At 44.4% G+C, this 23,482-nt stretch overlaps 1 protein-coding gene across 2 annotated transcripts in view; it reads right to left on the bottom strand.

Annotated features, from left to right (window-relative positions):
• The window catches only part of LOC138581420 (cytochrome P450 2D15-like), a 378,802-nt gene that overhangs the window by 251,308 nt on the left and 104,012 nt on the right, over positions 1-23,482 (bottom strand). Inside the window, exons 2-3 of one of the 2 annotated variants that reach the window (XM_069652736.1) lie at positions 19,517-19,618; positions 2,217-2,388 (exon numbers count right to left, since the gene is read on the bottom strand). In XM_069652736.1, coding sequence (XP_069508837.1) covers positions 2,217-2,388; positions 19,517-19,564 — 220 coding nt within the window. In that variant the 5' untranslated portion in view covers positions 19,565-19,618. The remainder of the gene's footprint in view (positions 1-2,216; positions 2,389-19,516; positions 19,619-23,482) is intronic. The other variant, XM_069652735.1, reaches the window with a different exon arrangement.

The raw sequence follows: 23,482 nt of genomic DNA, 5'->3' as shown, positions 1-23,482 counted from the left end.
ATTCTGAACTTGTCACGTCTGTGGAGCTACCATGTTGTGGTCTTCTTTGTGGTGGTCTGTATTTGTCCAACAACCTATAAATGTCTTTGTTCAGATAATCATAGGTGTTGTGTCTGAACTGTCTGATCTTTTTTGCTTCTAATTCAGTTTTGTAGTCTACAAGTTTCTGATTAATATCCAACAGTATGGTAGCTAATTCTTCTTGACCTAACAGATCTCTCAGTTCTTTTTCTATTTCCTGTATCTCCAATGTGATGGCTCCTTGTCACGCCCCCATCCACATCCACAAGCCCTCCTATTGCATCCCGTAAGTCAATCAATATACGGCAGAATCATAGTACACAACAAGACACCACACGCACCATTGCACATTCTCGCCTTCAGGTTTGCCGACAAGGGGCTGGCCGAACTCTGCGACGCTGGTTTATGCCTCGCTCTCCATTCCTGCATTGGCGGTTGCCGTGGAGACGCGTCATGAGCATTCCGCGTCTCCGCTGCCGACGCTTGGACGTTCTTCCTCCACGCGTCCAATCGCGTGTACGCAAATCACGTGTGTGAGTCGCGTGATCACTGGAGCGAGCATTCAAAAGTGACGCGCAAACTCCCATCCACGCTTCACAGCTGATCTTGGTTGGACTACGGACGCTGCTGTCCTTGATCTTGGATTTTGCCTTTGGATTCCGAACCGCTTCCCCTTTTGCACCTCGCCTGGACCTGCTTCTTCCTGGTTTTGACCTCGGCTACTCCCACGGACTACTTCTTGGATTTCCCTTGTTTGCTACCTTGTCTTGAACCGCTCCCCCTGGACACGACCTTGGCTTTTCTCCTGGACTGCAATTGGATTATCCTTTGGTTTGAACTCAGCTCTCTGCATCACGTGCCATCTAGTTTGGCTCACAGTACCAGGTTCCGTATCAGGTGGTGATTTCATCCTTCAAGTGCTTTGCCAGGCTGCAACCGTGTCGTCAACCCTGCCGGCCCCTCAGACAGACACCCTACATCACATTCCAGACAACCACTCAGGGTAAGCTCCTTATAGGTAAACATTTAGGATTGTGCACAGGGTGTAATTGTTATCTAACCCGCGTGTTTGCCTTACAGTGGTCAGGGGAAACATCTTCCGGCATTCCTGGTTCCGGCTGATGACGTTCACCACCTGTGGCCTCAAGGGCTGCTCGGACAGTATATTGACTGTTTGTTCGAGTGGAACTTGGGGACAGAGGTATCATCGCCTACACGACCATCAAGTCCTGACACTCCTATGGAACTCCATGTGAATGGGGATTTACCATACCATGCCACTTGTGATATCCCAGTAGCAACGGGATGTCAGGCGGCGGTAACAGTAATACGGGGTTGGCAGCAACCTCGTAATGAGGGCCATTGATTGAAGCCACACATGTCTGCTACACAATTGTTTTTTGTTTTTTATGTGTTAAATACATTTTCAAGTTTAGTCATATACTGGTTGCCAGTCGTATACCGTTTACACTCCTGCGGTTGCAAATATTTTCACTCTTACATTTTAATTTACACTCTAATTATAAAAGCAGTGTGCCAAATATTTCCACCTCAAAACCTTATCTGGGGCGTAGATGAGTTGTTTACGTCTAGTTTAAACATCTATTCAACCTTAACTTGTAAACGGTATTACGATGGCACCTATACTTTGCACGCAGGGGAAGCTCAGTATGTTAGCACTGATCTGTTCCATTTGTGAGAGGGTGTTTGTGCAACCGCACCCTATGCTTTATCGATTACTTGTGAGGGAAACTTTCTGTCACAATGTGCACTGCTGCCACATGATAATGATATCCACAAAGTTGTAACTTTTTGCAACTTTTTGCAAGCATTGTCTGGATGTCACATACTTTTTACTCTCTTGCAAAGGAAAAAAACACATTTTTACTCCCTCAAAGATTACAAATCGAGAGTAAAATACTCCCACCTCAAAATCTTATCTGGAGCACTGGTAACAGATCTTGTTTCACCTCGTCATTTTTAACACTAATAGGAAATCCTTGAGCAGGCTGGATTTCTGTCTTGGTGGTGGCATGCCTTGGAATTCAGGGCCCCTTCTATCGACTCTTAGTGGAGAGAGTTTGATCTTCAGATCACATTGTATTATACTGTATGGCTTCTTCCCCCACTTCACACTCTACCTGGGCTATACTGAGCCTCAAAGATATACAAGTAGCTCTTTCATTCCTACTCACCTTCACAGTTCTTCTTGAATCCGATCTTGGTCAATAGCGGTATGGTTGGACGATCAGCCGTTTCTTCAGATTTGTTGATGAGGGTATCTTTGACTGCCTCGTACCCATTCACAACTAGCATATCCGTCCAACCCATCTGAAATCGGAAGATGTTCCCATACGTCTTACTCAGCTGGAAGGAAGCAGAGGGTTTTTCAATGCAATCATCTTGCTATTTAGCATGAATATTTTAGCATGGAACTACAATATTACGGAGCGATATTGAAAAACCTTTCACCAGAAAAATCCTGTTGGACACTTATTTATATTTAACACATTTAGATGAAGCAACAACAGGCATGAATATGATTTTCTTTTCAAAACTTCCAATAGTATCATTTGCAACATTGGTTCCTATAGAGAGTGACTGGTGGAATAAGCTGAGATACCAGAGATCCAACCCCACCACAAAACAGTAACAAAGATATAATGAATACAAGCGCTTAGCATTACAATGGCACAGTGGGATTGTGTGATCATGAGAAGAATGGCTTGGACCCTTTGAAATCTCAGGATGTGCATGGACCATTAACCACATATAGATGCACAACTGCAATATCATTGGGAAACTGCAATATCATTTGGATGAAATTAAGTTATGCATTGCCCACACTCTGCAGTTCTCATTTGGTCAAAAGGAATGAATGTATAACACATGTATCATCAACTTCCTAACTTTAAGAAAAATGAAAAACATCAGGATTCTTGAATAGTTGGCAACAGAGAAGCTGATTAGGTCCTGAGATCTTGCTCCACAACCCATACATGTTTTATCTGCTACTGGCTAGATTTTGTTTAAATGATCTGAGCCTGACCATGATCTGGCCTGAATTGAGCCGGATTGATGGGCCCTCAACAGAAGAAACGTTCTGACGAAACTGACAACCCAACCATCATGAAGCCCAAACAGGTGTTTCAATACCTAAAAGTTAAATGGTGGAGCATATTCCTAGCGCTGGAGACATATTTGCCTTGCTGTCCAAATTTGCCAGAGAAGTTGGAAAGATAAAGATTGCCATATCCGAGCTTTCCAGGAATGTCACCACTCTTGAAGGCAGGATGGACACAGTGAAGAGATCTGGGAGCCTTTAGGGACAGATTGCCGAAATATTTAAAGCATGTAATAAATTGAAGTTTGAAGTCAAAAAGCTTTGGAACCAGAATACAGATATTGAGACCAGAAGCTTGAACAATCATCTACATGATGTAGGCATCAGTGAGGAAGCAGGGGGCAAAGGGGAAACATGTCTGTGGCAACATTGGTGCTGATGATTTTAACTGAGTCACTGTACTCAGGATTCGACTACAAGTGTGACATAGATGATGCCTACAGGGTTGTGGAGAAGATTGGTGATAACCCCAGACCGATTATTACTGTTTTTACCAAACTGTCCACAGATGAGGCTGCCATGTGTGAATCCAGAGAAACACAGGAATACATCACTGGGCTCTTACACAGATCTTGTTTTTTACTAACTTCCTTGAGAAATGGTAGCGCAAAGGAGGTCATTTAGCGAAATAACAAAGCTTGTCATGGATTCAAAAGTAAAGGCAATACCATGAAAACCAACCACGTCGAAGATGTACTTTGCAGAAGGAGTTTTATGACAGCAGACCCACTTTAGGCAATAAAATGGCTAAAAGCTGTACAAAAAAGTCTTGGTATTAGTTAACTTGTTGCTGGGACTTACCCTGCACACATATTCTGGTTTGATAGACACTTTCCAGATTGACCCCCTGTAATTATGCCCCCCAACTTCATGTTACTTTAAGGGTTTATCTGGTTAACAAATGGTTAACAAATATTGCAGCGTGATGGTTCACAGAAGAACTGAGAGAACTAAAAAAAATAAAACAGCAAACTGGAAAAACAATGGAGAAAACACTACAACTAGGGCTGGACTGGTCTATAGGGAACTGTGGAGAGCTCCCAGTAGGCATCTGCATCCTGTGCCTTTTTGTGAGGTATTTCCAAATGTTCCCACAGGAAAAGTGTTGCGCTTGCTGAAAATGTGTAAAATGGGTCCACTTTATGATTTCCAGGGCGTCTTTTGGTTCCCAGTCCACCCATAACTAAAGCCAATTACACAAAAACAAATACCAATGACACATTCGATTATACAAATCAGCAGTCCTGAAAGCAATAAAAGCATACTGCACGGCAAAAATCCAATCGACAACAAACCCACAAAAAGAATTGTTCAAAATAACCAAGGAAATAAAAAATCTGACTTCTTGCAACAGCTGCGTCGAACCATTGCAAACCCTATGTGACAACATCAAATCCCATTTAAGAGCAAAACTAAAAACAATACAATTGACCATCAATGCAGGCCTCCCCAGATTCCCTAGAACCCAGCACTCCATCAACCACCACAACACTCAATCAATTAAAACCTCTAAATGAGGAAAATTTCAACAAACTAATAAAAGACACCAACATCGCCGTATTGCCCAGTGACCCATTCCCACAGGATATCTACAAAATACGACTCAACCACATAACGCCAGCATTATACTTCTGAATATTCTCAGGAATAGTACCTAAATCATGCAATCATGCAAATCAGCGTACATCAAACCCTACCTAAAGATAAAACAGGAAATACGGAAGACCCTACCAACTACAGACCTATATAAAATCTACATCACCCATCGAAAATCCTAGAGAACCACGTCTACAATGAACTATTTAATCATGTAGAAAGCAGCAGAATACTTGACCAATCCCAAGTCGGCTTTAGACCCAGGAGATTAACTGAATCCGCACTCCTCTCCATATGGGATGACCTAAAAATAAAGGTGTACAACAGCACAAAATGGGCCCTCATACTACTGGACATATCTGCCGCCTTCGGCACAATCAGCCACACAACACTAAAAAAGAGACTAGAGGAATGCAGCTTTTATTATATTATCAATTGTGTTGTTCTAGAGACGACATCACAGATGATTGTGCAACTTTGTAAATCACTTATAGGTCGAATAGGATTGAGTATTATCAACATCATTACTATGATGAGAGATGCACTTATTTATTTATGCTAGTAGCCTGTAGTTGATTTAATTTATGTAATCATTATTGTTTGGGTTTTACCAATTGTATTCGATTTTATCCTGTCACAACCGCATTTTTGGAGTGTTACTGTATGTAATTAATTACTGTTGATAAATTGAATTAACACACTGCTTTTATGGCATTGCTTGCCAAAATAAAGCTAATTGAGACATTTAAATAATGATCTCCCCACCGGAAGGCAATGCAACACAGGCATTCTTGAGATGGCCACCGAGCATGGCAACCCAACTGGAGACTTCGACAGTGATAAAGAATCTGTGAATCCTCATTGACAACAGCCTCTCTCTAGAACCACATGTCAATGCAATAGTAAAAACACATTTCTACCTCCTGCAATTAATAAGAGAGATCCTCCTTGACATCAATTTCCCACACACACCTCTCACGATCATCTACTTGGTATTATTAAGACTGGACTGCGCAAATAGTCTATACCTTGGAATTCGAGAACTCCTCACAAAAATACTACAACGCATCCGAAATACTGCTGAGACAAAATAGAAGAGACCACATCACACCGGGCATGAGAAGTCTGCACTGGCTACCAGTAAAGAAACGCATTTAGTTCAACGCCCTCTGCAGTGCCCACAAGTCATTTCATGGACAAGGAGCCACATTGCTCTAAGCTAAAATAATTTGTTAACAAATAGGAAGAAACGTAAGATTGACCAATGGCCTCCAAATAGAAACAAGACATGACTAAGAACGAATAGACAATAAAATTAATCCACACCCAGAGTCCACCAGAAACCAACTAACCACCCCTCCTCTTTTGCACACCCTGACACCTCTCACATACTACACACGCCCAAAGCACTAGTGAAACTACCCACCAAAAACACATAAACCACACACCCCTGTCTACTCATGCTACAAATCCAAATACTCACAGACAACAAACAACTCAGACACCACCCTTCTGGACACAAAAAGCCCAGAGCACACAGCAAAGCACACCTAGAAAGCTCACATGCACATACACCAGTTTTTCCTTGTTCTTTAAGCATCAACAGAAGAGCACAACCTCTATCCTATCCATCTCTTCCTCAATAACCAACCCCACCCCCCTTATTTTTTTTTTACTAGCTACATGAGCACCTGGAGACCATGCAAATGGCAGCAGTGTGTGGTATGAATCAACATAACATAACATGTCTCCAAGATGGGTTTTGGTTATAGCCGTTTTTATGTGCCATGTATTTCCCTTTGGCAATGGGGTTAATTATCATTGTTAAAAGCATTAAAACATATGCATTCTTATGCCATTGCTTTATTGTTTGTTTGTGAGAGCAATTCAAAATGGCTATGCAGGGCCAGAATGGGTAAATGGTCCTCAACCGCACGTGATTACATGGTCCTCTGGTTGGTGGAATTAAATGATCCAGTGGTGACACCAGAGTTCCTTCCTCCATGCTGAATGGGTCAGACAACCAAATGTTCTAGTGTAGTGAGATGCCTAGACATGGAGCATGCGGGTGGTCTATGCTACAGGTGCCAGATGCATAATAGTGAGCTGACATCAGGGTATACTAGTGGCTCTGAAGTTGGGATGGAAATGTCATTGGCACTGGATGAAGTGACAACTAACAAGCATTTTGGGTTGGTGGAAATTTTGAAATGGGGTGTTGCACCGCGTTACAAGGTAACACGTATTCATGATGGTAATGTACATGTTCCATAAGATGCGTATTCCAGGACATGTGGTTCTACATGTGAGCGGAGCATCTTTATATCATAGTGGCCGGAAATCCTCTAGGGCAACGCGTTGGTATATCATAGTGGCTGTGACACCCATCCCTTCCATTACTAATGACCATATCACAATATTCACTGGTTATTCTAGAATGAAGCACGGTTGCCAGGCTCCAAAGGTATGCATTGCTATACTGCCTTGGAAAACTATGTCATACTGATGTTCTTTTCACTGTCAGATGACATCATCCTCACCGCCTTATCTGACTTGTTGGACTCATCTGGTCAATACAGACTCCTTTGGAGCTCCATAAAGTTGGTGTGCATAGCTCACTGTTGGACACTGCCATGGGAGGAGAGACTTAGTAAAGATTCTGGATCACTAATGTCTAGAGTGGCTAATGCAGAGAGGCAGAGGGGGATGACTCAGAGGTTTAGAGCAGGCAGACGTTTCCGAGGCGTTATGGAACCACAGACACATTAAGTTTAGCGGTGAGTTAATTTTAATGTTGGGGCTGACTCAAAGTTGTGAAGATGGTCTGCTGTAGGGTGGGTTCAGGTGTTTAAGTGTTTCCTATTTTGGGGTCTTAAGCTTGTTCACTGTTTATGACAGAAATTGCCAGCATTTGGAGGGCTTTGGTGGTTTTATGTGGAATTGGTGAACAGGACTTGTGCCTGAGTGGGGTTTCTGATTCAAGCTTCTAACGACTGGTGATTCATAAGGTGGCAAAGAGGCAGGAGGTAGATCTCAAAGCTGGAAACAGAGAAGTACTGCTGACGGCCGATGTTACCTTATGAATGAGGACCAGGGATTTGGGAACTTGTCATAATTGTTGCTTACCCTGTTTTGATGCATACGTTTGCCTTGTTGTTCTGACATATATTTCACATGGTTTGAATGCAGTGTGAGTCCTACAACATGTTTGGATACACCAGAGGAGGGGGAGAGTATGTCATGCTGCAAGATAGAAGCAGTAATGATCCTGGGCTGACTACCCCTAAGGGTTTGATGAAAAGATATCTTATCATTCTGAGCTGGACAGTTAAAGAAATAAAGTGAATGGTAAAGCACAGGAAGGGGCTGAAGGACCTGGATAATATGGGGTGCGATATTGCCTTCCTCCAAGAAAGTAATTTACGAGTGGATGAATTGTGGACATTGATTCAGGGCTGGGCAGGTAAAATCTTCTTCTCTACTCAAGGCTCAAAAGCAAGGGTGGGTTGCCATTCTGATATGTGAGGACTTGCCCTTGATGGTGATCTCCTCTGTTCATGATCATGAGGGAAGACCTATCTAAGTTATGATGGATTCAGGACCCACATATTCTTCTATGTAACATCTATTCCCCCACTAATGATGATGCAGGCTTTTCTTTAGGGTATCACAACACTTGCACGGGTCTCAGAGCAATTTACAAATACTGGGAAGTGGCTTCAAGTACTTGATAATGTACACAAAAGGTCAGCGTGCCAGGTCCAGGGTCAAACAGTTGAGTGGTTTGGTCAGGGCTCTGAATAATCTGACACCTGGTGGTTACAGAATCCAGTAGGTAGAAATTACACATTCGAATCGGCTGCTCAGGACTCACACCCAGAATGGACTATGTTTTGGTTTTGAGTAGGAAAGCTCAGAGCTGTTTTAACAACTGTATAGAAGAATCCTGATCTCCGACCATACCCCTGTGTATGTGGTTATAGCTCTTAGAAATATCTTGATCATGTAATCTAACCAAATCAATGTCTCATCTGCAGTAGCTCATCCGTATCAACAGAAACAGAGGGGTTTGTTCTCCCAAAGAGTGCCTGGATGTCTATATCTATTACTTATTTTTGTCCACAATACACTAAATAGAAAAGCATTGTACACTTGTAACGAACAAAGTCACTCAGACTATCAGCTAGATTATAACACTGGCTCTTTATGGACATTTATCAACCCAAAACAAAAGCATACATAAGTAAATAAAATGCAATAAAAATTAAATTATATTAAATACATCACCGTTGGCAAAGCTGTAAGCATTTCATCTCGCCAAGAACTTCACTGGACAGCTTCTCGACCGGGTTGGCAGAGAAAATCTTCACAATGGGACCGACCAGAATAGATGTGTCCACTTTTTCTCCAGCCCTGAAGCCTTTTCTCTGACAGCCTAATCTGGTGCTATCCAATTTAAACATTACACAAATGCGTAATGGTCTTTTCCAGAAAGTTCACCTGTTTCTGGAATTCACAGGTATTCGGCCGAAATGTCACATGGAACATCTCAAGGGGTAAACATTATTTTTCTCATGGGAGCGTGAAAGAGCTTGCTTTCGGCTCCTGCAACGTTATCAGGCAGTAATTCAAACAGTCCTTGAACACGGCAAAGTAGCACTGGGAAAAACAAGATGTTTTTCTAGTAATTCAAAAAATACAGTGTTCAGAGCTCACATTAAAATGAAGCCTTCACTGTGGCGTGAGGAAAATGTCCACTACACCCAGAATGCATTTCAAACAGTAGTCAAAGATATTAAAAACATTTTTAAAGCATTACAGTGGCATTACAGTGGCTACAGTCTCTGAGGATCTTTAGAGTTCTAGGTGGGAGTTCGGCATGGATCCAACAAGCGGCATGAGGAGAGAAATAAGGATGGAGTGAGTGCGCCTGGAGAAAGAGGTTAGGGAGGCTGAGCAAGGCTCTGCAGATGACAGAGGGCAAGCGCCTCACCTGAGGGAAAAACATTTGAAATTAAAAAAGATGATGACACAGCAAGTGGTATATGCACTTTTTCGGGACAAACTACTTTGAGTAAGGGGAGTGGTGTTGAAATCTGCTGGAACACAGCTTTAAAAGCGTGGAGGGCAAGCGGATGATTGCAGCAATATATCTGGAGAATGGAGAAGTGAAATACATTCAAGAGAAGACAAATTAATAGCTCAAAGGGGTTCCATGTAATAATGTCCTCGCAAAAATGTCTCTGCACAAAAAGTCACTGTTATTTGCGACGCATTATTACATTGATAATGCGGGGGACACCCCCTTAACCTCAGTTTTATTTTACAATTTATTTTACAAGGGGAGCAGGGGACAACCCCCCAACCCATCCCCACACATAATGTCACCATATATAATGTCGCCAATGGCTTTTTCCCGGCGACAATATGTATGGAGACAGTATGTATGGGGACATTATTACCTGATACCGTCAAAAACGTCTATTTTTTGTTCGATCAGTTAGAGGTGACAGCAAGAGAAGTTGAAACTGCAGACCTTTTGGATGGCATATACAGGGTGCACAATGTGCACTCAACACTTGCCATTGGTTAGCAACATTTGACTCTTAACAAGTAAGAAATGGTGTGCTGTGTGCATGTATAGAATTGAGGGGCAAGTGATGATTGGACAGGCTTTTATTCTTGTGGTACTCATTTTTAAATCTGTCAAGGTAAAAAAAGAACCGCTGGTTATCGTTTTTGTAAACTTTAGATCTGCCTTCGACACTGTTAATATAGCAAAACCATGGCAGGTTTTTAGTGATTTATGTCTACCAATTAACTTATTGAATGCACTGCAAGCACTTTGCTCTGAGACAACCTCTAGAGTCAGGTTTGGTCATAATGGTGAATGCACTGATGTTTCCCCGGTGAATCAAGGAGTGCACCAAGGGTGCGTTTTGGCTCCAGTTTTATTTCTAATTTACATGAACAAATTGGCTAATATTCCATTCTGACTGTGACGCCCCAAGCACAGACGGGAAAGAAATCGGGATCCTGCTCTATGCTGATGATGTGGCTTTAAACTCCAGGGCAGCTTCTCGCACCAGAAAGCAGCTGGCAATTTTTGAATCCTTTAGTAAAGAATTTAAACTTGTAATAAATAACAATAGAAAAATGTAAATGGTTTGTAACCCACCACCCTGCAAGGAAAGGGAAACCCCACTTCGAGATGAATGGTGAAAAGATTAGATTAGTTGATTCATTCAACTATCTATGCATACAGATTTACTTGAAATTCAGAAATTGTGTTTTGAGACAAAGGGGAGGGGAATCTCTTTCATTGATGCACACAATCAGAAGCAATGCCACTCTCCTGGCCCTGGAAGTCTATAAAGCAATTACCCTTTCAGCAACCCTATATGGGGAAATATTAAAGGGCCATTCGATGACAGATGGGTTGGTTTTGACTCAGTGAAGATTTTTACATCAGATTTTGGCACTTGCTCCCTCAGTTTAATCTATCCCAATGTTTCTTAAAATAGCTATTCATCTGATCAAGTAAGAGATTAATTTGAAACTGTCACCTTTTTGGCACTGTAGAAATGTCAGTTTTGATTTGCTGCTCCAAAAAACTATTTTAAGGTCCATTGCTAATGATCTCCAGGGTAGTAACATAACTTGGGCATGACCACTTTTGGAGTATGGACGAGTCATCCGTAACAACATTGAAAGGAGCCTTCCAAGACTTGAGTGTTCTCTCATTTAGTTGATCCCACGAATGTAGGTTCAAAATCTTCCTTATATCTGAATATAGAAAATACCTGGCGATGTGAACAGTACCTCAGAGGGATTGAGAAAACGGTCCACAGAACCTTGCCTACTCATTTTCATTTCAACATTCTTCCGATTGCAGAATTTACATAAAAATGGGTACCAGGCAATACATCGTCTTGCCCATTGTATAGTACTATATGGGAACGGTTATCCATTTTTTGTGTGTAAATCTGTGTTTATTGCAATAACATAGAATGATACACAGTGTTTCACATGTCGTATCTTGTGACTTCTGCAAAAAAAATGTTTGCCCCCAGCACCCTCCCTTCACACAGCCATCCCATCACCCCCCCAGCCGAGGAAACGAGCAAAGAGGACTGGCACAATGTCAATACAATCTCACAGGTGATACCGATAATATGGCTTTGCCATTCTTTCTCTATCACAGCTTCGATCCCCCCAGGGATACGTGAACACATCATGCCTCCTGACCACAATCAGGAATTGCCTACTGGCCCCACCTCTGTGCCCGGTAATGAGCCGGCATCTCCACACCCTCCATACTTCCCCAAAAAGGCATACCATTCCATCTCCCTAGACGGCTGCAGGTCATGTTGGCGCTTGTAATGTTCTCCATTTCATATATTTCCCTTGCCTTTATTACCCATATTCTATCACTGGAGAGGGGTTCCCTCTTCCAACCAATAGCGATGCATGCCCTGGCCACCAGGAGGGAGAAATGGATCACATGCGGGAGACGCCTCCACTACCCTTCCACTTCCTCCATACCAAACAGTACCAATAACAGGTCTAGGTTCCTCTAAATCACATCCAAGCCTTTGATCCACCCTAGCACCTCGTTCCAAAAGCAATGTACCTTCGGGCACGTCCACCATATGTGCCAGTATGCGGACATCTCGCCACATCCTCACCAACAACCAGGGTTCACCCCAGGAAACATTTTCGAAAGGCGCAGAGAGTCATATTGCCATCTATATAGCAGTTTAACTCTGTGTAATTTTGTGCCTGTTTAGACACAAATTCCTCCAGGACTTATCATCAAGCTCAAATGCCAGGTCCCATTCCCATCTCTTTCAGTAAGGCTCCGCTCCACCCCCTGTCGCCAATAGAAGGGACTTAGATATGCCAGCAATCAAACGTATTGAGGATATTCTCAGTTTCTGTTAATTCCCTCTGTAGAACTGCGTTCCACTTGCTAGCCATAAGAAACCCCTTTAACTGGAAGTACATGAAGATCGATAATTTCCCCATGTTTAAACTTTCATCCAGTACATCTAGTGCGGCAAACCATGGCTGGAAACGGAGAGGTCTGACTATGTCATCCTGAACCGGTGGGGCCCAAAGATGGCTCAGAGGGGAGGGCCATGTAGTAACTAGTGCATCTCCTTCCGTGCCCCCCAGAAGTCCCACAGTAGACCTAGTATCATATGTCTTTGCACACTCATCAGTATATCCTTCTTCGGAGCCCACAACCATTCCCCCAGTGTGGCCGGACACAGCCGATTCTCCAATTTCACCCATTGCTTTTCTACATCTCCTCTTAAATGCGGGTCAAATGCGCCCTAAAGTGAGCAGCCCTATAGTAATTTTACATATACTGTAATCCCACTACACCTCTTTTATTTGGCATATGAGCGTGGCATTCCCCACCCTCTGCTTCCGCACCTGCCATAAGAACTGTTAGATCCTTTGCTTCAACTCAGTGAAACACAGGGGCCCTGGCTGGACTCAGTCCTGCTTTGGCGCCAGGCTCATATAGAGATGTGAGCAGGAACACTATATTTCAGTGCAGGAGTGCTTTTATTTTACAAGAACTTTCCAGGAACTGAAAGCCTTTATTCCAGAGAACATCCTCATGTGCTGACTCATTGGGTGTGGCTCTCTAGGCCTGGTCTTCATGTGCTGACTCATCAGGTGTGGCAGGGTGTGGCAGGCAGGCTGAACCTGGTGGGCGTGGCTTCAGAAGCTCAGCTATATAAGCTGCTCCATCCTTAAGACCGGTGCTTCACTTTACTGTGCACTCGTGTGAAATGTGACGCTCACCACCACTTGGACCAGTTTACTTACCTTTGAAACCAGGCGTTCTCCTGCATACTCACCCCCAGGAAACCGGTGCTTCATTGCATCATCTGCAGGCTCATGTCCTGACATCCAGTGATCTTGATCCCGACGCCGCAGCACCGAACTCCGCATCCACAAACTCGGACCCTGTGAAGAAGAAGAAAGACAAGGTTAGAACATCCGTCCTAGGGCTGCGCCACATTTGAATCCCGCGCGCCCCCTAGTTAACAACTTACCAGCTACTGTACCACTGCAGCTTCGTTCCTCATTCCCTCCGGCTGCCGCCTCGAGCTCTGCAGCTTCTGCTGGGGCAGCAACATCACCTGCAAGGGAAGAAACCAAAAGAGCAAACATCAAAATTGGAACACACAGCAATACAAGACAACAAACTTTACAATACAACAAAAACAGACGAGGGAAGACAAAGTCAAACAAGAACACTTACCTGAAGTATAGTGGCTTAGTCACAGCAGGACTGGACTACCACGTGCAAGGGACTAGTGAAGGAACTCGGTCCAGATCATACAAGGGCCCCTGCCAGAAGCAGCAGGACGGAGTGCTCGCCAAAACTAATCAACAGGAGCAGTCCCGAGCAGCATCACCTATAACCACTAGTCACCACATAAGCGCAGAGGGCGAAGTCGGACCTGAGCGATCCCACTCCCGGGAGGGCTGCAACCGTGCCCCAAACTCCTCCACAGAAACCAGGTGAGCGTAACACAATGAAGCCCACTCTGCTACCATCCCTAGGTCTCTCCTATTCTTTTGGAGGGCTACAATGGAGTTTCTGGGACCTGATGTTTCACCTTGGTCCTTTCCTTCTCCTCTGGTGCTGCACAACTGTCAAACACCACAGAGCTGGAGCCCAAGTACACTCTTACGGACCATGCTGTTTGGCCCCCGGGCTAGTGCTCAGCCAACTCAAATACGCAAAACCCAGTTTGCCCCTCCATGGGCATTTGTCCCTAGTCTCTCGGCAGTTCATGACCTCCTCTGCAGCACTCTACTATCTCCAGTGGCCAGGGACACAACTGCAGCAACTTTGTCTCTGTATTTCCCCTCTCCACTGCCTTTAGCCGACTCTCCATCTCTGGTCACTGCCTTCAGGGTTCAATGTCTGCCTGCCTCCCTCATTGAATTTGCAGGAAGGGGGAACAGGTGTCTCAGTTGGCCCTTCCCTCCGGCCACGTACTTTCTCAGGGACACGGCTCCCTCCAACAATCCTCACAAAGGCATCACTGCCCTCAATGCCTCTGCAGAGGCTCTCAGCATGGGCACCAGAGCCGTCGCTCCACCACTACTTTGAGGCCGCACATCATGTCTGCAAGCCGGGTCGCTGCCTTTACTCCAGGTGCCAGCTTTGTTTAGGTCCTTTCTTCCAGGGGGCCGTTGCATCTCCCTCTGAGCACTGTGTCATTGACCCTCCGTTCTGTGGCTCAAAACCCTGCCTGAGTGCCTTTTCACCTTTCGCCCGAATTCTTCTCTCCCCGGGTCAGAGTTGAACTGCTCTCAATCATTTGGTAAATCTGAAGGTAGCGGGAGCTCCAATTCTTTTGCACCAAGTATTCAAATCGAAGGAAAAAATTGTTCAGAGTAAGGAATACATCTTGCCATTCTAGTTTGCGAATTTTACCCCACTGTCTTGATGATGAACTAATGGTTCTAGTCCAACGCTTTTAATGTTGATGTTTTTTTATATGCTTAAGCTTTTATCCATTTTTATTTTGTATATGAGTCTTTTAAATATTCTGAACATTGTATCAAAAAAGAATGCGTTATCAAATCTGTTTAATTGTTCTGTGATATGGGTCGATCACGATTATTGATGTTGGGTGCTGTTTGTGCATTCATGGCTTCTAGCTTGCAACTTGAGTGTTTGCACCCTGTCATGGAGCTACATTCTCTTGGAGAAGATGAAGTGAACATGTTGGAAGAAGAGATTACTCTTGAAGAGGTTACAGACTGCAATAGCAGCTCTGAACTCGAGTAAGACATCAGGGCCAGATCATTTTTCAATGTTGACGTGACAAAATATATTGAAGCATCCCCTAGCAGTTTTATAATCAGGCAATACCTGTTGCTAACATTTAACATATCTCACGTTTTAGAAATTGAGGGTGCAAAAATTGGTCTGTGAAGATCAGAGCATTTATGTCAACTTTGTGGTGAAGTTGAGATTGAAACACTAGAACATATTATGATGCATTTTGTGAGTTTAAATGTGATTAGAAACAACTACATCAAATCATATAATAATATGACAAATTGTGCTGATACGTGTCTCTTGTGGATGATGTTTTTAGAAGAAAATGAGATACATTTTATATTTTTTATGATTAAATTGTATATGCAATGTAATGAAATTTTAGGTGAACTATCACAGGGGATTTTATGATGATATTTAATTTTCCCCAGTATGAAACATGATGTAATGTATATGTATGTTTTTATTGTACTTTTGAGTATAAATGTATGTATATACAAAGCTGCTTTGGCTGTAAGTATATTAGTAAATTAAATGAAATTAAATTAATCAGATTAGGTCTGTGGGGCAGGGAAGAGCTGGTCCTCTATGCCGCTAATGTTTACATGGAAAGAGTTCCACATTTTGCATGCTTGTGTCAAGAAAGCAAAGCCACCAATGTGAGTTGATTTGGTCACTGGAATTGCGAGTGGATGTGTTGAGCCAGACCTATAGGAAAGCATTTGATTTCAATAACCAGTAAACTACAGAGATGCATTAGAATTAGAAAAGACTCATCATGGAACAGCTTCTCTAGCTCCTATAAAGTCCAACCAAGAGATGGTATGGGGCCTTGTGCCCAAACGTCACCAGCTGTAAAGTTTATACTTCACAGGTAGGTAAGAGATTGGCAAAGCCAATGGTTATGATTAAAAGAGTCCGAAAGTTAGATAAAGTTCAGGTCAGTAAATTCACTCAATCCATACACTAGGATAGGCCTTTGAAGGGATCCTTGACCAGGCCTCCACCGACCAAAGTAAGGAAAGTGGGATTTAGGGACAGGACCTTATGCCAATGTAACTCTAGGGAGAACAGCGGGGATAAATAGGTATTGTAACTTACCCCCCTGGCTCTGATTTCCCCTGTGCAGATGTCCTGTTGGCACGATCCTTGCTGATTTTGAGAATGTTGGTGAATGTGGGTGATTGACAGCAAAGTGAATGTTGGTTGAATGACGATGTATGAGCGTTCCGAATGTGTTAGTTGAGACCTGAGCTTGGATGCCTGAGGATGTCGGGTGGGAGTTCCTCTAATACTTATGAATTAATGGAGTAACTGCTGTAATGTGCTTTCTCATTTGCAGCTTTAGAAATCGACTGATATTCATTGGAAGGGCTCCTTACAAAGTCCCTTCTTTCCCAACACCACCAGGGATTCCTCTAGCAGGCGTTTGTAGGCTAAGACTAATGTTTATGTTCATGGTGAGTTGCATTGCACAAAAACAAAGAGAGCAAGTGTCTGCTGTGTAGGCGCATTATATTCATCATGGTGTGAAGAATTGTAGGGCCAGAGAATGGGCTAATGTTAAAATTATTGAGCCTCAGGAGCCCTTTGGTGAGTGGTGGACTGACCAATGCCAGAAGACCTTTGAGGATGCTCAAGCAGACTCTCACCACGGAACCAGTTCTGGCCTATGTGGATCCTCAGTTGCCTTACATCTTGCACATGAATGCAAGTCTGGAGGGAGTGGGAGCTGTTCACTATCAGGAGACCAATGGTGAGATGAGAGTGGTTGCGTATGCCAGTCGAGGCCTGCACGTGGCAGAGAAGAACTACCCAGTCCACAAATTGCCCTTTTTTGGCATTTAAAGGGGCTGTTACAGAGAATTTCCAGGATAACCTCTACGGTGCCACCTTCAGAGTAAGGACAGACAGCAACCCCCATGCATATGTTTTGAAGTTGGCAAAGCTGGATGCTACCAGAGAGCGATGGCTCACTGCACTGTTGCAGACCTGGGCACACTAACATCAAGGCTGTTGCCCTCTCTCTGAGGCCTCATGCTCAGCTGGATTATACGGATGGATCCACCTTGTGGAAAAAGTTACCTTCAGCAAGCATGAGAGCTATCTGCCGGGCTGCAAGTCAGCAGGAGCTAAACAGAGCCAGGGATGTGGATTGCTTGGGATCTTCAGCTACGGCAGTACCAACTGCAATAGCAACATCACCAGTCTGAAAGTATCTGAGCTACTGCAGCTGACCCAAGATGAAATCTGTATGTCCAAGCTAGCGAATCCTGGCATCGCTTTGTTCCTGAAAGCCAAGACAGTGAGAGCGGATTTGTCCAGAGGCGTCTTTCCTGACCCCACCCGTGCAAGCTGAAATGCTGAAGGATTGGACGATGCTTGTGCAGAAGGGTGGAATCCTGTACAAGGAAAGCATAGTTGGTGACCAGCTACTACATTGCCTGGTGTTGCCACAAAGATTCAGCTGAGTTATACTGTATGCACTCCACGACCAGCATGGACATCTTGGCAACAACAAAACCTTTTAGTTGGTCCGCTCAAGATTATTCTGGCCTAGGCTAGCGGCAGATGTTGAGCAGGAAGACCGTGGCTCATACTGCAGCCTGCCTTCTTCACCTGCAGAGTTTTAAGCCCACAACATTCTCAAGTTCGAGATGGACAGACGAGGTGTACAGAACATCCAGGTGGTGACAGACCACTTCACTCGGTACATGCAGGCCTGTCCCACTAAAGATCAGCATGCCACCACCGTCACCCTCGTGTTGTGGGAGAAATACTTTGTGCACTATGGTTGGCTGGCCTGGAATCATTTTGAGCGGGGACCAGATTTAGAATCAGCGCTCCTCAATAAGATGCTTTAGCTGATTGGTATCAAGAAGACCTGTACAACTCCATATGGCCCTGAGTTGTTAGGTTTAAACACACCTTCTTGGTGCTGCTAGGCATGTTTCTACTCTGATCCATGCTTACAATTGTACCAAGAACGATGCCTGCCACCAGGTTTACACCGTACTTCTTGGTGTTTAGAAGGGACAACTGGCTGTTTGTAGACCTGTGTTCTGGAATGTCCGCAGATGGAACAGGCGCAGAGAATTATGCCAGCTATGTGAAAAGGTGCAAGCTTCAACTAGAGCAAGCACATCAGCTCACCCAAGCTTCTGACGGAAAGACAGCAGAAGGAAACAAACACTGCTACAATGCAAATGTCCTGTTTCATGCAGTTCAGCCTAGCGACTGTGGATTACTAAATACCTAGTCTCTGGTACAACATGCAGTAGAAGTGTCTGATTTTTTACTGGAAATCAACCTCGATGTCTTGCCAATTACCGAGACTTGGCTCCATGAGGCAGCTCTTCATGCAATATCCCTGGCCATTTCTGATGGCTACTCCACATTGATCGTAAAGGGAGTAGAGGTGGGGGGAGTAGCCGTGTTTTTCAAGCAAGATACATAACATTCTATATCCATGCGTTTCCAAAGGGTGACCAATGTGAAGCTATGTTTTTGAAATCGAATATTAACTCAGTCAATTCACTTAGTATTCTATTATTATATAGACCTCACAGAACGACACCACTATTTGAAGAACAATTATTAGAATGTATTGGTAGTGCAATAAAAAACACAACAGCAATTATCATTCTGGGTGATTTTAATTGTGGGCGAATAATCCACTTGATCATGAGGCCTCATCAATGTTACAAGCCCGCCAATCTGTTGGTGTTTTTCAACATGTATTGGGGGTAACACTCTGGACTGGATTCTATCCAAGAACCCAAATGTGTCCTTAACTTCCGTGGAGCAGTGTATCTGGTCTGATCATCACTCTCTTCTTTTTGAGGTTGCTATTTATCTTTTTCTAAATAAAATCTTGAAATTGGATAAATCACCAGTCATGACTCGAAGTTACAGAAAGGTTACTCATGAGGGTTTTGACTCACTAGTTATACCTTTATTACCGTCACTGGCAAAAAAGATCTCGCTTGAAGATTTGTCATCCTCTTTCAGAGCAGCAACTAATCAAGCCTTTGATTCTCTGGCTCCACCTAGATCTGTAAAGCAAAATAAAGCGGTTAGATATGACCAATGGTTTATTCCAGAGGTTTTGTGTGGCATACGGGTGAAACGGAAGGTAGAACACAATTGCCAAAAACATCCCTCAAATGAAACAGCTGCATCCTATAAGTTTGGAGCTAGCAATTTTAAGACTACAGTGTTTAAAGTAAAGAAAGGAATTTGAATGTGAGGATAGAAAGGGCCAAATCAAAACCAAAGGAATTGTTCACAGTCCTTTGCAGGAACTTAAAGGAACCTCTGTTGAGTCATCCATAGTTGTAGATAATGACTGGTGTCAACGCATTAATGAAGGATTCGTGCAGAAAACAATACAACATCAGTAACATCAGTAACATATTCTGGACCAACTTAAATACAACCCACAGAAGATATGTGTATCTCTTCTGGTAGTACAAGTAATACAGAGACTGTTCTTTTTCGCTTTTAAAGAAGAATCAGAAACTGAGGTTATGGATACGATACACAAGAAGAAACCTACATCATATAAGGGGGATACTTTTTCCTGCTTCACTTTTCAAGGATTTCTCTAGAACCCTGTTACCTGGGTCAATCGTTCTTTTCAGGAGGCCTAAATTCGTTAGAATATTAAAGAGGCATGGATCATTCCTCTAATAAAAAAGGAGAATCTTGATCCAACAGTCACAGGCAATTATAGGCCCATTACAAATGTTCCTTTCATGTTAAAAATAATTAATAGAATAGCTTGCTCTCAATACCAAGCCTTTGAGGAGCAACATGAAATCTTGGCAAATGAGCAGTCCGGTTTCCGTGTGAATCACGGGACGGAGACTGCTCTCCTGGATCTAAAAGCTTATTTCACATGAATTATTGAGAAAGGTAATGCAGCATTGCTCTTACTTTTTGATCTCTCTTCTGCTTTTGATCTGGTTGATCACGCCTTGTTGGCAGACAGACTGGTCAGGGTGGGTAAATGCATCCCCTCGGCTGCATGCTGCTTCAAATCTTTTTTTGGGACCTAGGACAGCGAATGTGGTTAAGGGAAATGCCCAATCACAAATAACCCTCTTAACCTGTGGTGTCCCATAGGGTTTGTGCTTGTCTCCGTTTCTTTTTAATGTGTACTCCAAACCTCTATATGACCTTCTTGTCTCCCTGGGGGTCCAGTTCGCAAATTATGCAGATGACACCCAGACAGTGATGGAACTATCTGCGTTATATAGTGACGGAGTGGCAAGAGTCAATAAAGTCTTTAAGGCCATACAGGTGTGGATGGCATTAACCCCTTGGACTTGAATGATTCCAAAACTGAGCTGCTTATTCTTGACATCCAACAAAAGCTAAAAAACATTCACACACAGTATGCAAGTTTCAGAGTCAATGGTAATGCCATCAAAGTCTCTGACTTTGTTAAAACACTAGGAGTTTTCTTTGACTCACACCTATCTTTCAAGAAACATGTTTTAAGTCTTCTTGCTCCTTCTATGTTGACCTTTTGTGGCAGAACCGCCCCTATCTATCAAAGGTGAGTAGAGCTTTGATTGCAGCGGCTATTGTGAATACAAAGTTAGACTACTGTAATAGTCTCCTCGTAAGCACATCTCAAGCTAATAAAAGAAAGTTACAAATGACACAGAATGGAGCAGTACGTGCTGTCTGTGGGCTAGGACGTCGATCCCATGTATCTGAGTCTCACAGGAAACTTCATTGTATTGCTCTGTTCTCACCAAGAAGAGAGCCCTTATCCAAGCCCGCATCTCTGTGGCATCTAACAACTCGGCTGAACTCTTTAAAATCTGCAAGGAGCTTGCCAACCCTGCTGCAGTCTCTACCTCTCCTGTCCCCTCCCAGGCCCTCTGCACTGCTCTGGCCTCCCACTTCATCTCTAAAACTCAGGACATCCTGTCCTCACTCTCCTCCTATCACCTCCCCCCCTCTCTTCCCTGCTCCTCCTCTGGCCCTTCTGCAGCCACCCCTCCTCCCTCCTTCTCTGCCTTTCCCCTTTTTTCTGCTGACGGGGTTTTCAGACAAGTCCGATATATGAAAGTCTTGTCCAAACAGATTCACCCCTGTTCCTCCAAAACTATCAAGGACCACATCGACTCCCTGGCTCCTGCCCTGGCTGACTTTTGCAACCACTCCTTCGCCTCTGGAGGCTTCCCATCCCCCCTCAAGCACTCCCTTTTGCACCCTCTCCTTAAAAACCCTCTGCCGACCCCTCCTGTCCAGCTAACTATCGCCCAATCTCCATCACTCCCTTCCTGGGCAAGCTCCTGGAGAAACTGGCCATCTCCCAGCTTAACCTCCATGCTGAAGCTGTTGACAGTGTCCATGACCATCAATCTGGCTTCAGAGCGGCCAGAAGCACGGAAACTGCTCTCCTGAACATCTGTGAGGACCTGCTCTTAAACCTCGACTCCAACACTCCGTGTGTTCTCATTCTGCTCGATCTCTCTTCTGCCTTTGACACGGTCAACCATGCCATCCTGCTCAACCGTCTCCGTGATAACCTGGGTATCACTGGTCAGGCTCTGGCGTGGCTGACCTCTTTCCTTTCCAATCGACCCTCCCAGGTCCAACTTGGGTCCTTCCTCTCTGACATCTTTTTCTCCACCTGTGGCGTTCCCCAGGGATCTAATCTCTCTCCCTGGCTGTTTAACCAGTATCTGGCACTCCTTGCCCACCGCATCGCCGCCCTCTGCCCCAACTTTCAGTGCTATGCGGACGATACCCAGCTCATTTTCAGGCTACCCTCGGCCTCCTCCTCTCCCTCCCTCATCTCTGACTGTCTGTCTGCTATCCAGGATTGGTGTGCTGCCAATGACCTCTGCCTTAATGCTAGTAAGACTGAGATCCTACTCATCGGCACACCCACTCCCTCCTTCCCTGCAGCTCTCTGGCCGGCCTCTCTTGGCCCTCTTCCTGCTCCTACCTGCAAGGCAAAAAACCTCGGGGTCATCTTCGACTCCACACTCTCCTTCTCTCCTCATATATCTGACGTCTCTAAGAAGTCACATTACCAGCTGCACCTCCTCAGAGGTATTCTTCCCTTCCTCTCTTTCCCCCAGAAGCTCACCGAGCCCTGGTTCTCTCGAAGCTGGACTACTGTAACAGCCTCTATCTTAATCTGCCTGCCTCCACTCTCCACCCTCTGCAACTCATCCAGAACAGAACTGCGAGACTTGTCCTTGGCCTCAAGCCCAGGGACCGTATCTCTCCAGGACTGAAATCTCTACACTGGCTCCCAGTGACTGCGAGGATTAAGTTCAAAACCCTCTGCATTGTCCACAAGGCCTTCTGGGGCCTGGGGCCCAAATACCTTCAACTCTCTCTTCTTAAATATCTTCCTTCCCGAGCCCTACGCTCATCCGTCTCCAACTCCCTCAGGGTCAGCCGCTTCTCGAAGCAACGAGCTGGGGGTAGATCTCTCTCCGCGGCAGGTGCCTCCCTCTGGAACAGCCTTCCTGCCTCCCTGAAACTTGAGGAGAACCATCTCCGGTTCCGGAAGCACCTCAAAACCTTCCTCTTCACTTCTGCTTTCTCTCTCCCTCTCCCCTGCTAAATTCTTCACCAAAACTGCACTGATTCTGCAACTGGGCCACTCTCACCGACCTCGGTCCTGGGCCCAGTCACTCTTCACTTGCACTGCCTCCCTGGCAACCCCTGCACTGCGGGACTGTCTCTGTATCACTACAGCCCCCCCCCCAGCACTTGTCTGCACTTACCTTGCACTTGCCACCAGCTGGCCCTATTTATTTATTTTTTTAATTTCTATTCTACTATTTGTACTGCACTCCCCCCCTCCCCATTCCCCTTGCACTTTTTCCCTTCCCCCTACCCCTGCACTTGCGCGGTCTGAATGACACCTGGCCTAGTAGGAT

This window comes from Ambystoma mexicanum, chromosome 3p (assembly GCF_040938575.1).
Source record: "Ambystoma mexicanum isolate Mex_15411 chromosome 3p, UKY_AmexF1_1, whole genome shotgun sequence".
Taxonomy (NCBI): Eukaryota; Metazoa; Chordata; class Amphibia; order Caudata; family Ambystomatidae; genus Ambystoma; species Ambystoma mexicanum.
The sequence above is the reverse complement of the archived record's forward strand: the minus strand, read 5'-3'. Positions and strand labels throughout refer to the sequence as shown.